Genomic DNA, 12,409 nt, shown 5'->3' with positions numbered 1-12,409 from the left:
GTCATATGGGAATAACAGACACTGGGGGTTACTAGATGGGGGAGATAGGGAGGAGGAGGGAAGGGCTGAAAAACCACCTATTGGGTACTATGCTCACTGCCTGGGTGACAGGATCATTTGTACCCTAAACTTCACTGTCACACAGTATATTCATGTAACAAACCTGTACATGTATCTCCTGAACCTAAAATAAATAAAATTGAAATTATTTTTTTAAAAAAAAGAACATTCGTGATCAAAATTGGCATTTTCTATTTTGTGAGATTTCACAGAAAAATAATCATTGTAGTCTTAAAAGAAAAATATAAAAAAAATTTTCTTTAAATTAATCGTCCATCAAAACAAGGAATACTAACCTTCTCTTGTACAGCTGGCTGAAAGTGTTGCATCTTTCCAGATCCCTGTAAGGACTGCCAAATGTTGCAGAATTCATCATCATCTTTAGCAGATACCTAGCAAAGTACAAACAATTTCTTAAGAAAATGAAATAGGAAGAAATAAAAATGCATATTAAAAATCAAACAATTTATTTATTAATGTTATTCAGTGGTAGATGGGATATTAAACTAACTTGTTTTTTTTTTTGACTCGGGGTCTTACTCGTGGGGTCTTGCTCATGTCGCCTAGGCTGGGAAGCTGTGGTGGGGTCACAGGTGACTGTAACCTCAAATTCCTGGGCTCAATCCTCAGCCTCCTGTGGAGCTAGGACTACAAGCATGTTACCACCATGCCCAACTAATTTTTTTTTTTCTTCTAGGGATGGGTTACCGTGTTTTGCTGTATTGCCCAGGCTGGTCTTGAACTCCTGCCTCAAGCAGTCCTCCTGCCTTAGCCTCCCAGAGCGTTGGGGTTACAGATGTGAGCTACCACGTCCACCCCTAAACTAACTTTCATTATGTGAAATCTCTTAGTTCCTTTTTTTTCTAAAGCTCAGTATAGTAATCACAAAAGTATTCTGTGAGAGTGAAACTGGTGTTCTTTATATGCAACTGGTCTTGAATGGTTTTATTTGTTGAAAAAGAAAGCATAACAAACACTATAAAAGATTACACTGAATCAATATCCTCATCAATAGTTTTTTGTCTTCTAATGTAAAACACATTCTCTCACTCAAATTAACACCTCAAAATTTTATTTTAAAAATCTTCACCTTACACAAAATAATCTAATAAATTTAAATATCAACGATTAAGATTAAAACTCTGGAAAAATAGGCACCAAATTTTGACAGTGGTTACCTATGAGATTTGAGAGGCCGTTTGCTTGTGTTTCCTTTGTTATCATCTACTTCTGTGTTTTCCAATTGGTTTATAATAAACAGGTACTATTTGGGTTAAAAAATGTACTTAATAAGCATGAGATTTGGGGCCATGGAATTAAATAGTGTCTCAAACAAGATAACTCAATTTTTGTCCCTAGAAAGAATAAATAAAGGAAATCGCCCATAAATTGTATGGTAGAAACTTGAAAATTGCTTTTGATAAATGTGATATAATCTTCACCCTTTATCTTTCAAATTTGTTATTTATAGCAGATAGCACAGGACATTTGGATTATGTAAGAAAAAAATTAAATGTTAACTTGAAAAGTAAACATATAAAAAGAAAACATGAACATTCTTTTTTTTTTTTTTTTTTTTTTTTTGAAGCGGAGTCTCGCTCTGTCGCCCGGACTGGAGTGCAGTGGCCGGATCTCAGCTCACTGCAAGCTCCGCCTCCGGGTTTACGCCATTCTCCTGCCTCAGCCTCCCGAGTAGCTGGGACTACAGGCGCCCGCCACCTCGCCCGGCTAGTTTTTGTATTTTTAGTAGAGACGGGGTTTCACTGTGTTAGCCAGGATGGTCTCGATCTCCTGACCTCGTGATCCGCCCGTCTCGGCCTCCCAAAGTGCTGGGATTACAGGCTTGAGCCACCGCGCCCGGCCATGAACATTCTTAAGTTCCTTATTTAAATACACTTTTTTCCTTTAATACAACTGTTATTTTGTAGCAGAGGTAGAATGCTAACAATAGCATTCTTTACTAGCCTAGTATTTTAAATTTGGAATTGACCTGAACCAAAACTTTTTTTTTTTTTTTTGAGACGGAGTCTCGCTCTGTCGCCCAGGCTGGAGTGCAGTGGCCGGATCTCAGCTCACTACAAGCTCCGCCTCCCGGGTTTACGCCATTCTCCTGCCTCAGCCTCCCGAGTAGCTGGGACTACAGGCGCCCGCCACCTCGCCCGGCTAGTTTTTTGTACTTTTTTTAGTAGAGACGGGGTTTCACCATGTTAGCCAGGATGGTCTCGATCTCCTGACCTCGTGATCCGCCCGTCTCGGCCTCCCAAAGTGCTGGGATTACAGGCTTGAGCCACCGCGCCCGGCCAAAACTTTTTAAATAAAAAAGGGAAACTAAGTTAAATTAGGTTTACATTTACAAAGTCTGCTGTGATTTCTGACTTGTAAAAGGGGTAAAGGTGAAGTTAAAGACTGAGAGTCTTACTTGAGTAGGAACAAAAAGTGATTGAGGGGAATGGTTGAGGCCTCCCAAATGCCCACAGGAAACTGATGAATTTGAGCTATAGTGAGGCACAGCTGGTTGTGGTTTTACAATAGCTGTCAACTTCTGATTTCCAGTTTCAGAGCGACTCCCATGAGAAAGGTTCACCAAGGCACTTGTTGGCAGTCGATAACCTCTACCAGGCGAGCATCTAAAAGTAAAAAGTTACATCAGTGTCGGAAGGAAAACAATACTAAATGTGTTAGGGAGAAAAGTCAAATAATTTTTGGTGGACAATCCATCATCAGCATTAGTAAACACTACTTTTTAAATTCAGTAGAGGAACCTCAAATCATAGAAATAGCTCAATTTATAAGATGATGTATTTCTACAAAGTTTCCTAAGAGCACATTTAGTATTTACTAAGTAGAGAAAACCCAACTATGTTTTAGGGGTGTGTGTCGATTTGTTGTTGAGAAGCTTGCATCTTAATTGTTGAATACAACTGAAAATTTATGAATTTTTTTTTGTTGTTGTTGAGAGATGAGATCTCGCTGTTACTCAGGATGAAGTGCAATGGTGCTATATCCTAGCTCACTGCAGTGTCGAACTCCTGGACTCAAGCAGTCTTCCTACCTCAGCCTCCTAAGTGAGACCACAGGTGCAAGGCACCATGCCTGGCATGCTTTTGTATTTTTTTTAGAGACAGGGTCTCACTATGTCACCTAGACTGCTTTTGAACTCCTGGGCTCAAGTGATCCTCCATCCTTGGCCTCCCAAAGTGTTAGGATTACAGATGTGAGCCACCATGCCTGGCCTCAAACGTCTTAAAAACTGTGGAGCCGGGCATGGTGGTTCACGCCTGTAATCCCAGCACAGCACTTGGGAGGCTGAGGCGGGCGGATCAGTTGAGGTCAGAAGTTCAAGACCAGCCTGGCAAACATGTTGAAACTCTGTCTCTATTAAAAATACAAAAAAATTAGCCGAGCATGGTAGTGCACACTTGTAATCCCAGCTACCTGGAAGGCTGAGGCAGAATTGCTTGAACCCGGGAGATGGAGGCTGCAGTGAGCCAAGATCATGCCACTGCACTCCAGACTGGGCAACAGAACAAGAATCTGTCTCAAAAAACAAAACAAAACAAACAAAAACCAAAAAATGAAAACTGTGGTTTGGGCAGTCTACGTTATGAAAGCTCAGGAGCATAGAACCATTCTCAGTACGGCTCTTCCTAAGCAACAGGGTAAATGTTAGCTTTGATTTCATTTGTCTATTGGTCAAATGTGGAGTCTGGCCCTTTTCTTCCTCATTTTCCCATCTTAAAGTTCTGGGTCTGTATCTGGAAAGGCTTAAGAGACAAGTATTTGTGATTTCCATCTTTCACGGCCTTGATAAACGTGTTAGATATTAAAGAAACCTTCTCTTTTCAACTCTATGACCTACTTTTTTCTCTTTGAGAGTATAATTTTCTTATATTGAAAGAAAGTGCAAAAGTAGAGTTCTATGAGAAACCTTTGTAAGTTCAAGGTTGCTAGGAAGTATCTATTTTCATAAGAACTAAACTTACTAAAGATTCTGCATTACAGAAATGAATATACTGCAAGCAGGTAATCTTTTACCCAGCTCTCTATCAGTCAATGAATTCACTGTCCCTTACTAGGAGACGGGGAAAAAAAGACACTGAGGAAAAGAAAACCACAAAAATATACTTAAAATATATTTTGAAAAGTTAGTGAATCAAAGGCATCGGTAATCAAACATTTTCATGAACAATAAAATCAGATAGGAGATCCAGATTCTGCCACTGCATGTGAAGAGTGTAGACAGGAGAAGTCTTTGAGTAACAAGCATATTTAAGTTGCAAAACAACAATAATAGCACTTGGTATAACGGCCAAAGACTGTGATTTCATGCAAGGAGGTTAAAAAAGGGTAATTTTTTATTTTAATTACTCATTCATCAAAATAGAAGAGAAAAAGAAACTAGATAAATTCAGTTGCTTTCCAGCTGATTTTTAGAAAGTAGAAACTGGAAAGGATTTCGTTTCATTCTCACAATAACCTAGGGAAGTATGTATATATCTTCATTATAGATGAGGAAATTGAGGGTCAGACACTTAATTAACCTACCCAAGGTAACACAATGTTTAAGTGTGAGAGTTTACACCACAGTGCCTCTCATTTTATCATGATCCTTGTTCCTATAACTTTAAACTTTCTATTGGCACTTTCCCCCAAAATACTCATCTTATCTGTGTTAACTCTCTTCCTTTAAACCTCCTAACCTCCAGTTAACTTTCTCCTTTCCTTTATAGTCAAACTTACCAAGTGTTGCCTCCATTTCCTGTCTCCATTACTACACTTGCCATTCACTTCTCAAATCATGCCAATCTGTCGTGAGTACCTACAACTCCACTAAAATTGGTGACAAAGACATACATGTCACTAGTTTCAAAGGACATTTCTATTCCTCAAGTTATTTAACCCTAATACCATTGTTTACATATGCTATTCTATCTTCCTGTGCACATGTCATTATTCCCCCCTTTTTTCCCTCGGTAGCTATTATTCATTCTTCAAGTTCTATCTTAAATACCACTTCCTCAAGGAGGCCTTTCCGTTACTCGCAGGACGGGTCATACTCTTTATAAAAACCTGCACTTCTTCCTAGTGTTTGCCATGTTTTAATTAAATAATATTGTAATCAGTTGCTTAATTACTTCCCTCACTAAAATGAAAGCTCTATGAGGGTAGAAAGCATGTCTGCCTTATTCAGTGTTACATCTCTAGTAGCAAGTATGTCTTACACATACCATGAATTGAAATTGTAAACAAATAAAAAATAATGTAAAGTCACTGGCCACATGAACATATTCACAAAGGGCAATTATCACTGGGAAATACAAACCTTATTGTTAACCCTCCAGGAAATTCTTCATCAAATAATACTTCAAACAGTACATCAGCTTCTCTATTAGCTGTTAAAACAGGGAGAGAAAGAGACAATAAAAAATCATATGATGAAAAATCAACATATAAGTTTTTGGAGTGTTTGGAAGTATTTATTATAAAAATTCTGGATATGATATAAAATGTTCAGGATATGAAGAATGGCATAATATTAATACAAGGAATGTTATATAAGCTAAGAAACAGAATACCAGTGCCTTAGAGGATCATTATTGTCCCAATTCCCAACTAGGTAACCATTATCTTCAATTTGGCAGTTATGATTCCTTATGTTTCTTTATACTTCTACTACATACATATGTATCTGTGAATAATATGCAGTATTGTTTTGCAAGTTTTGAAACATATACATGATATCATAGGGAATATATTATTTTGCAACTTATTTTTATTTCTTTCAACATTATATTTGTGAGATTCACCCAGGTAAACGTGTACATTCAGTTTTCTGGATATATAGTATCCCATCTATGGGTATACAATAATTTATTCATTCTCCTGTTGATAAACATTTAGGTGATTTCTAACTTTTGCTATTACAAACAATGCTACAATGAACATGCAAATGTGTCCTTTATGCAGGTGATTGTCCCCTAGGTTAAAAGTGAAAACTGCTGGGTCTTAAGGCATGTACTTTTTTTTAAAAAAACAGCCTTACTGGGCCGGGCACGGTGGCTCACGCCTGTAATCCCAGTACTTTGGGAGGCTGAGGCAGGAGGATCCCGAGGTCAGGAGACCAAGAAGATCCTGGCTAACACGGTGAAACCATGTCTCTACTAAAAATACAAAAAAAAAAGTTAGCCAGGCATGGTGGCGGGCACCTGTTGTCCCAGCTACTTGGGAGGCTGAGGCAGGAGAATGGCATGAACTCACGAGGTGGAGCTTGCAGTGAGCCAAGATTGCGTCACTGCACTCCAGCCTGGGCGACAGAGCAAGACTCCATCTCAAAACAAACAAACAAACAAACAACAACAACACAGCCTTACTGAGGTATAACTGACATATGATACACTGCACATATCTGAAATATACAAGTTAATGAGTTTTAACATACATAATTAACCATGAAGCCACGACAAATAGGATAATCACTTCCAAACCTTTCCATGTCCTTTTGTAATCTGAATCCTCCTAATCCAGGCAACAACTAAAACTCTGCTGTCACCATAGGTTACTTTACATTTGTAGAATTTTATGTAAATGAAATAATACAATGTATATTCCTCATTTGTCTGGCTTCTTTGAGCATAATTATTTTGAGAGTCACCTATGTTGTGTGTATCAGTAGTTTCTTTTCTATAGCTGAGAAGTATTCCACTGCACATGTATCCAAGAATTTGTTTACCTATTCACCTATTAATGGGAATTTAGATTATTTCTAGGCTTTGGTTATTACATACAAAGCTGCTATGAAGATTCATGAACAAGGTTTAATGCGGATTTAAGTCTCATTTCTCTTGGGTAAATACCCACCTGTGAATGGGATGGCTGGGCCCTATGTTATGATGTATGTTTAACTTTTTTTTTTTTTTTTTGAGACGGAGTCTCGCTGTGTCGCCCAGGCTGGAGTGCAGTGGCGCCATCTCAGCTCACTGCAAGCTCCGCCTCCCAGGTTCACGCCATTCTCCTGCCTCAGACTCCGAGTAGCTGGGACTACAGGTGCCCGCCACCACGCCCGGCTAGTTTTTTGTATTTTTAGTAGAGACGGGGTTTCACCATGTTAGCCAGGATGGTCTTGACCTCCTGACCTCGTGATCCACCCGCCTCGGGCTCCCAAAGTGCTGGGATTACAGGCTTGAGCCACCGCGCCCGGCTGTATGTTTAACTTTTTAAGGACTTACCTTCATCATGATAGCCCACCAATGGGGGGAGAAAAAAAAAGAACCCACTAAACTACTTTCCAAAGTGGGTTTATCTTTTACATTACGACTGGCAATACAGGAGAGTTCTAGTTGCCCTATATCATTGTCAACACTTGGTATAACCACTCTCTTAAGTCTTTCTAGTCTGTACGTGGTAATATCTTATTTGGTTTTAATTTGTATTTCCCTAACAACGAATGATGTTGAGCATCTTTTCATATGCTTATTTGTTATCCATATATCTTCTGTGGTAAAATATCTGTTCAGCTATTTTGATCAATTTAAAAACTGGGTTGTTTGATTTATTTATTTATTTTTTTTATTATACTTTAAGTTCTAGGGTACATGTGCATGACGTTTATATCATGTATAACTCCCCAATGCAATCCCTCCCTCCTCCCCCCTCCCCATGATAGGCCCCAGTGTGTGATGTTCCCCTTCCCGAGTCCAAGTGATCTCATTGTTCAGTTCCCACCTATGAGTGAGAACATGCGGTGTTTGGTTTCTCTTCTTGTGATAGTTTGCTAAGAATGATGGTTTCCAGCTGCATCCATGTCCCTACAAAGGACGCAAACTCATCCTTTTTGATGGCTGCATAGTATTCCATGGTGTATATGTGCCACATTTTCTTATCCAGTCTGTCACAGATGGACATTTGGGTTGATTCCAAGTCTTTGCTATTGTGAATAGTGCCGCAATAAACAAACGTGTGCATGTGTCTTTGTAGTAGAGTAATTTATAATCCTTTGGGTATATACCCAGTAGTGGGATGGCTGGGTCATATGGTACATCTAGTTCTAGATCCTTGAGGAATCGCCATACTGTTTTCCATAATGGTTGAACTAGTTTACAATCCCACCAACAGTGTAAAAGTGTTCCTATTTCTCCACATCCTCTCCAACACCTGTTGTTCCTGACTTCTTAATGATTGCCATTCTAACTGGTGTGAGATGGTATCTCATTGTGGTTTTGATTTGCATTTCTCTGATGGCCAGTGATGATGAGCATTTTTTCATGTGTCTGTTGGCTGTATGGATGTCTTCTTTTGAGAAATGTCTGTTCATATCCTTTCCCCACTTTTTGATGGGGTTGTTTGCTTTTTTCTTGTATATCTGTTGAGTTCTTGGTAGATTCTGGATATTAGCCCTTTGTCAGATGAGTAGGTTGCAAAAATTTTTTCCCATTCTGTAGGTTGCCTGTTCACTCTGATGGTAGTTTCTTTGGCTGTGCAAAAGCTCTTTAGTTTAATTAGATCCCATGTGTCAATTTTTGCTTTTGCTGCCGTTGCTTTTGGTGTTTTAGACATGAAGTCCTTGCCCATGCCTATGTCCTGAATGGTACTACCTAGATTTTCTTCTAGGGTTTTTATGGTATTAGGTCTAACATTTAAGTCTCTAATCCATCTTGAATTAATTTTCGTATAAGGGGTAAGGAAAGGATCCAGTTTCAGCTTTCTACTTATGGCTAGCCAATTTTCCCAGCACCATTTATTAAATAGGGAATCCTTTCCCCATTTCTTGTTTCTCTCAGGTTTGTCAAAGATCAGATGGCTGTAGATGTGTGGTATTATTTCTGAGGACTCTGTTCTGTTCCATTGGTCTATATCTCTGTTGTGGTACCAGTACCATGCTGTTTTGGTTACTGTAGCCTTGTAGTATAGTTTGAAGTCAGGTAGCGTGACGCCTCCAGCTTTGTCCTTTTGACTTAGGATTGTCTTGGCAATGCGGGCTCTTTTTTGGTTCCATATGAACTTTAAAGCCGTTTTTTCCAATTCTGTGAAGAAAGTCATTGGTAGCTTGATGGGGATGGCATTGAATCTATAAATCACCTTGGGCAGTATGGCCATTTTCACAATATTGATTCTTCCTATCCATGAGCATGGTATGTTCTTCCATTTGTTTGTGTCCTCTTTGATTTCACTGAGCAGTGGTTTGTAGTTCTCCTTGAAGAGGTCCTTTACATCCCTTGTAAGCTGGATTCCTAGGTATTTGATTCTCTTTGAAGCAATTGTGAATGGAAGTTCATTCCTGATTTGGCTCTCTGCTTGTCTGTTACTGGTGTATAAGAATGCTTGTGATTTTTGCACATTAATTTTGTATCCTGAGACTTTGCTGAAGTTGCTTATCAGCTTAAGCAGATTTTGGGCTGAGACAATGGGGTTTTCTAAATATACAATCATGTCATCTGCAAACAGGGACAATTTGACTTCTTCTTTTCCTAACTGGATACCCTTGATTTCTTTCTCTTGCCTGATTGCCCTAGCCAGAACTTCCAACACTATGTTGAATAGGAGTGGTGAGAGAGGGCATCCCTGTCTTGTGCCAGTTTTCAAAGGGAATTTTTCCAGTTTTTGCCCATTCAGTATGATATTAGCTGTGGGTTTGTCATAAATAGCTCTTATTATTTTGAGGTACGTTCCATCAATACCAATTTATTGAGCGTTTTTAGCATAAAGGGCTGTTGAATTTTGTCAAAAGCCTTTTCTGCATCTATTGAGATAATCATGTGGTTCTTGTCTTTGGTTCTGTTTATATGCTGGATTATGTTTATTGATTTGCGAATGTTGAACCAGCCTTGCATCCCAGGGATGAAGCCCACTTGATCATGGTGGATAAGCTTTTTGATGTGCTGCTGAATCCGGTTTGCCAGTATTTTATTGAGGATTTTTGCATCGATGTTCATCAGGGATATTGGTCTAAAATTCTCTCTTTTTGTTGTGTCTCTGCCAGGCTTTGGTATCAGGATGATGTTGGCCTCATAAAAAGAGTTAGGGAGGATTCCCTCTTTTTCTATTGATTGAAATAGTTTCAGAAGGAATGGTACCAGCTCCACCTTGTACCTCTGGTAGAATTCAGCTGTGAATCCATCTGGTCCTGGACTTTTTTTGGTGGGTAGGCTATTAATTGTTGCCTCAATTTCAGAGCCTGCTATTGGTCTATTCAGGGATTCAACTTCTTCCTGGTTTAGTCTTGGGAGAGTGTAAGTGTCCAGGAAATTATCCATTTCTTCTAGATTTTCTAGTTGATTTGCGTAGAGGTGTTTATAGTATTCTCTGATGGTAGTTTGTATTTCTGTGGGGTCGGTGGTGATATCCCCTTTATCATTTTTTATTGCGTCTATTTGATTCCTCTCTCTTTTTTCTTTATTAGTCTAGCTAGCGGTCTGTCAGTTTTGTTGATCTTTTCAAAAAACCAACTCTAGATTCATTGATTTTTTGGAGGGTTTTTTGTGTCTCTATCTCCTTCAGTTCTGCTCTGATCTTAGTTATTTCTTGCCTTCTGCTAGCTTTTGAATGTGTTTGCTCTTGCCTCTCTAGTTCTTTTAATTGTGATGTTAGAGTGTCAATTTTAGATCTCTCCTGCTTTCTCTTGTGGGCATTTAGTGCTATAAATTTCCCTCTACACACTGCTTTAAATGTGTCCCAGAGATTCTGGTATGTTGTATCTTTGTTCTCATTGGTTTCAAAGAACATCTTTATTTCTGCTTTCATTTGTTATGTACCCAGTAGTCATTCAGGAGCAGGTTGTTCAGTTTCCATGTAGTTGAGCGGTTTGGATTGAGTTTCTTAGTCCTGAGTTCTAGTTTGATTGCACTGTGGTCTGAGAGACAGTTTGTTATAATTTCTGTTCTTGTACATTTGCTGAGGAGTGCTTTACTTCCAATTATGTGGTCAATTTTGGAATAAGTGCGATGTGGTGCTGAGAAGAATGTATATTCTGTTGATTTGGGGTGGAGAGTTCTATTGATGTCTATTAGGTCCGCTTGGTGCAGAGATGAGTTCAATTCCTGGATATCCTTGTTAACTTTCTGTCTCGTTGATCTGTCTAATGTTGACAGTGGAGTGTTGAAGTCTCCCATTATTATTGTATGGGAGTCTAAGTCTCTTTGTAGGTCTCTAAGGACTTGCTTTATGAATCTGGGTGCTCCTGTATTGGGTGCATATATATTTAGGAGAGTTAGCTCTTCCTGTTGAATTGATCCCTTTACCATGATGTAATGGCCTTCTTTGTCTCTTTTGATCTTTGATGGTTTAAAGTCTGTTTTATCAGAGACTAGGATTGCAACCCCTGCTTTTTTTTGTTCTCCATTTGCTTGGTAGATCTTCCTCCATCCCTTTATTTTGAGCCTATGTATGTCTCTGCATGTGAGATGGGTCTCCTGAATACAGCAGACTGATGGGTCTTGACTCTTGATCCAGTTTGCCAGTCTGTGTCTTTTAATTGGAGCATTTAGTCCATTGACATTTAAGGTTAATATTGTTATGTGTGAACTTGATCCTGTCATTATGATATTAACTGGTTATTTTGCTCGTTAGTTGATGCAGTTTCTTCCTAGCCTCGATGGTCTTTACATTTTGGCATGTGTTTGCAATGGCTGGTACCGCTTGTTCCTTTCCATGTTTAGGGCTTCCTTCAGGGTCTCTTGTAAGGCAGGCCTGGTGGTGACAAAATCTCTAAGCATTTGCTTATCTGTAAAGGATTTTATTTCTCCTTCACTGATGAAGCTTAGTTTGGCTGGATATGAAATTCTCGGTTGAAAATTCTTTTCTTTAAGAACGTTGAATATTGGCCCCCACTCTCTTCTGGCTTGTAGAGTTTCTGCCGAGAGGTCTGCTGTTATTCTGATGGGCTTCCCTTTGTGGGTAACCCGACCTTTCTCTGGCTGCCCTTAAGATTTTTTCCTTCATTTCAACTTTGGTGAATCTGGCAATTATGTGTCTTGGAGTTGCTCTCCTGGAGGAGTATCTTTGTGGCGTTCTCTGTATTTCCTGAATTTGAATGTTGGCCTGCCCTACTAGGTTGGGGAAGTTCTCCTGGATGATATCCTGAAGAGTGTTTTCCAACTTGGTTCCATTTTCCCCCTCACTTTCAGGCACCCCAATCAGACGTAGATTTGGTCTTTTTACATAATCCCATACTTCTTGCAGGCTTTGTTCATTTCTTTTTCTTCTTTTTTCTTTTGGTTTCTCTTCTCGCTTCATTTCATTCATTTGATCCTCAATCGCTGATACTCTTTCTTCCAGTTGATCGAGTCGGTTACTGAAGCTTGTGCATTTGTCACGTATTTCTCGTGTCATGGTTTTCATCTCTGTCATTTCGTTT

At 39.2% G+C, this 12,409-nt stretch overlaps 1 protein-coding gene across 8 annotated transcripts in view; it reads right to left on the bottom strand.

Moving 5' to 3' along the window:
* Window positions 1-12,409, bottom strand: part of XRN1 (5'-3' exoribonuclease 1) — a 158,739-nt gene that overhangs the window by 67,484 nt on the left and 78,846 nt on the right. For all 8 annotated transcript variants that reach the window (XM_033212426.1, XM_033212421.1, XM_033212424.1 and 5 more), the window contains exons 30-32: window positions 5,384-5,453; window positions 2,480-2,687; window positions 357-452 (exon numbers count right to left, since the gene is read on the bottom strand). In XM_033212426.1, the coding sequence (XP_033068317.1) occupies window positions 357-452; window positions 2,480-2,687; window positions 5,384-5,453 (374 nt within the window). The remainder of the gene's footprint in view (window positions 1-356; window positions 453-2,479; window positions 2,688-5,383; window positions 5,454-12,409) is intronic.

This window comes from Trachypithecus francoisi, unplaced genomic scaffold (assembly GCF_009764315.1).
Source record: "Trachypithecus francoisi isolate TF-2019V2 unplaced genomic scaffold, Tfra_2.0 Lachesis_group0, whole genome shotgun sequence".
Taxonomy (NCBI): Eukaryota; Metazoa; Chordata; class Mammalia; order Primates; family Cercopithecidae; genus Trachypithecus; species Trachypithecus francoisi.
Note: the sequence above shows the minus strand (reverse complement) of the source record. Positions and strands in the feature narration are given on the sequence as shown.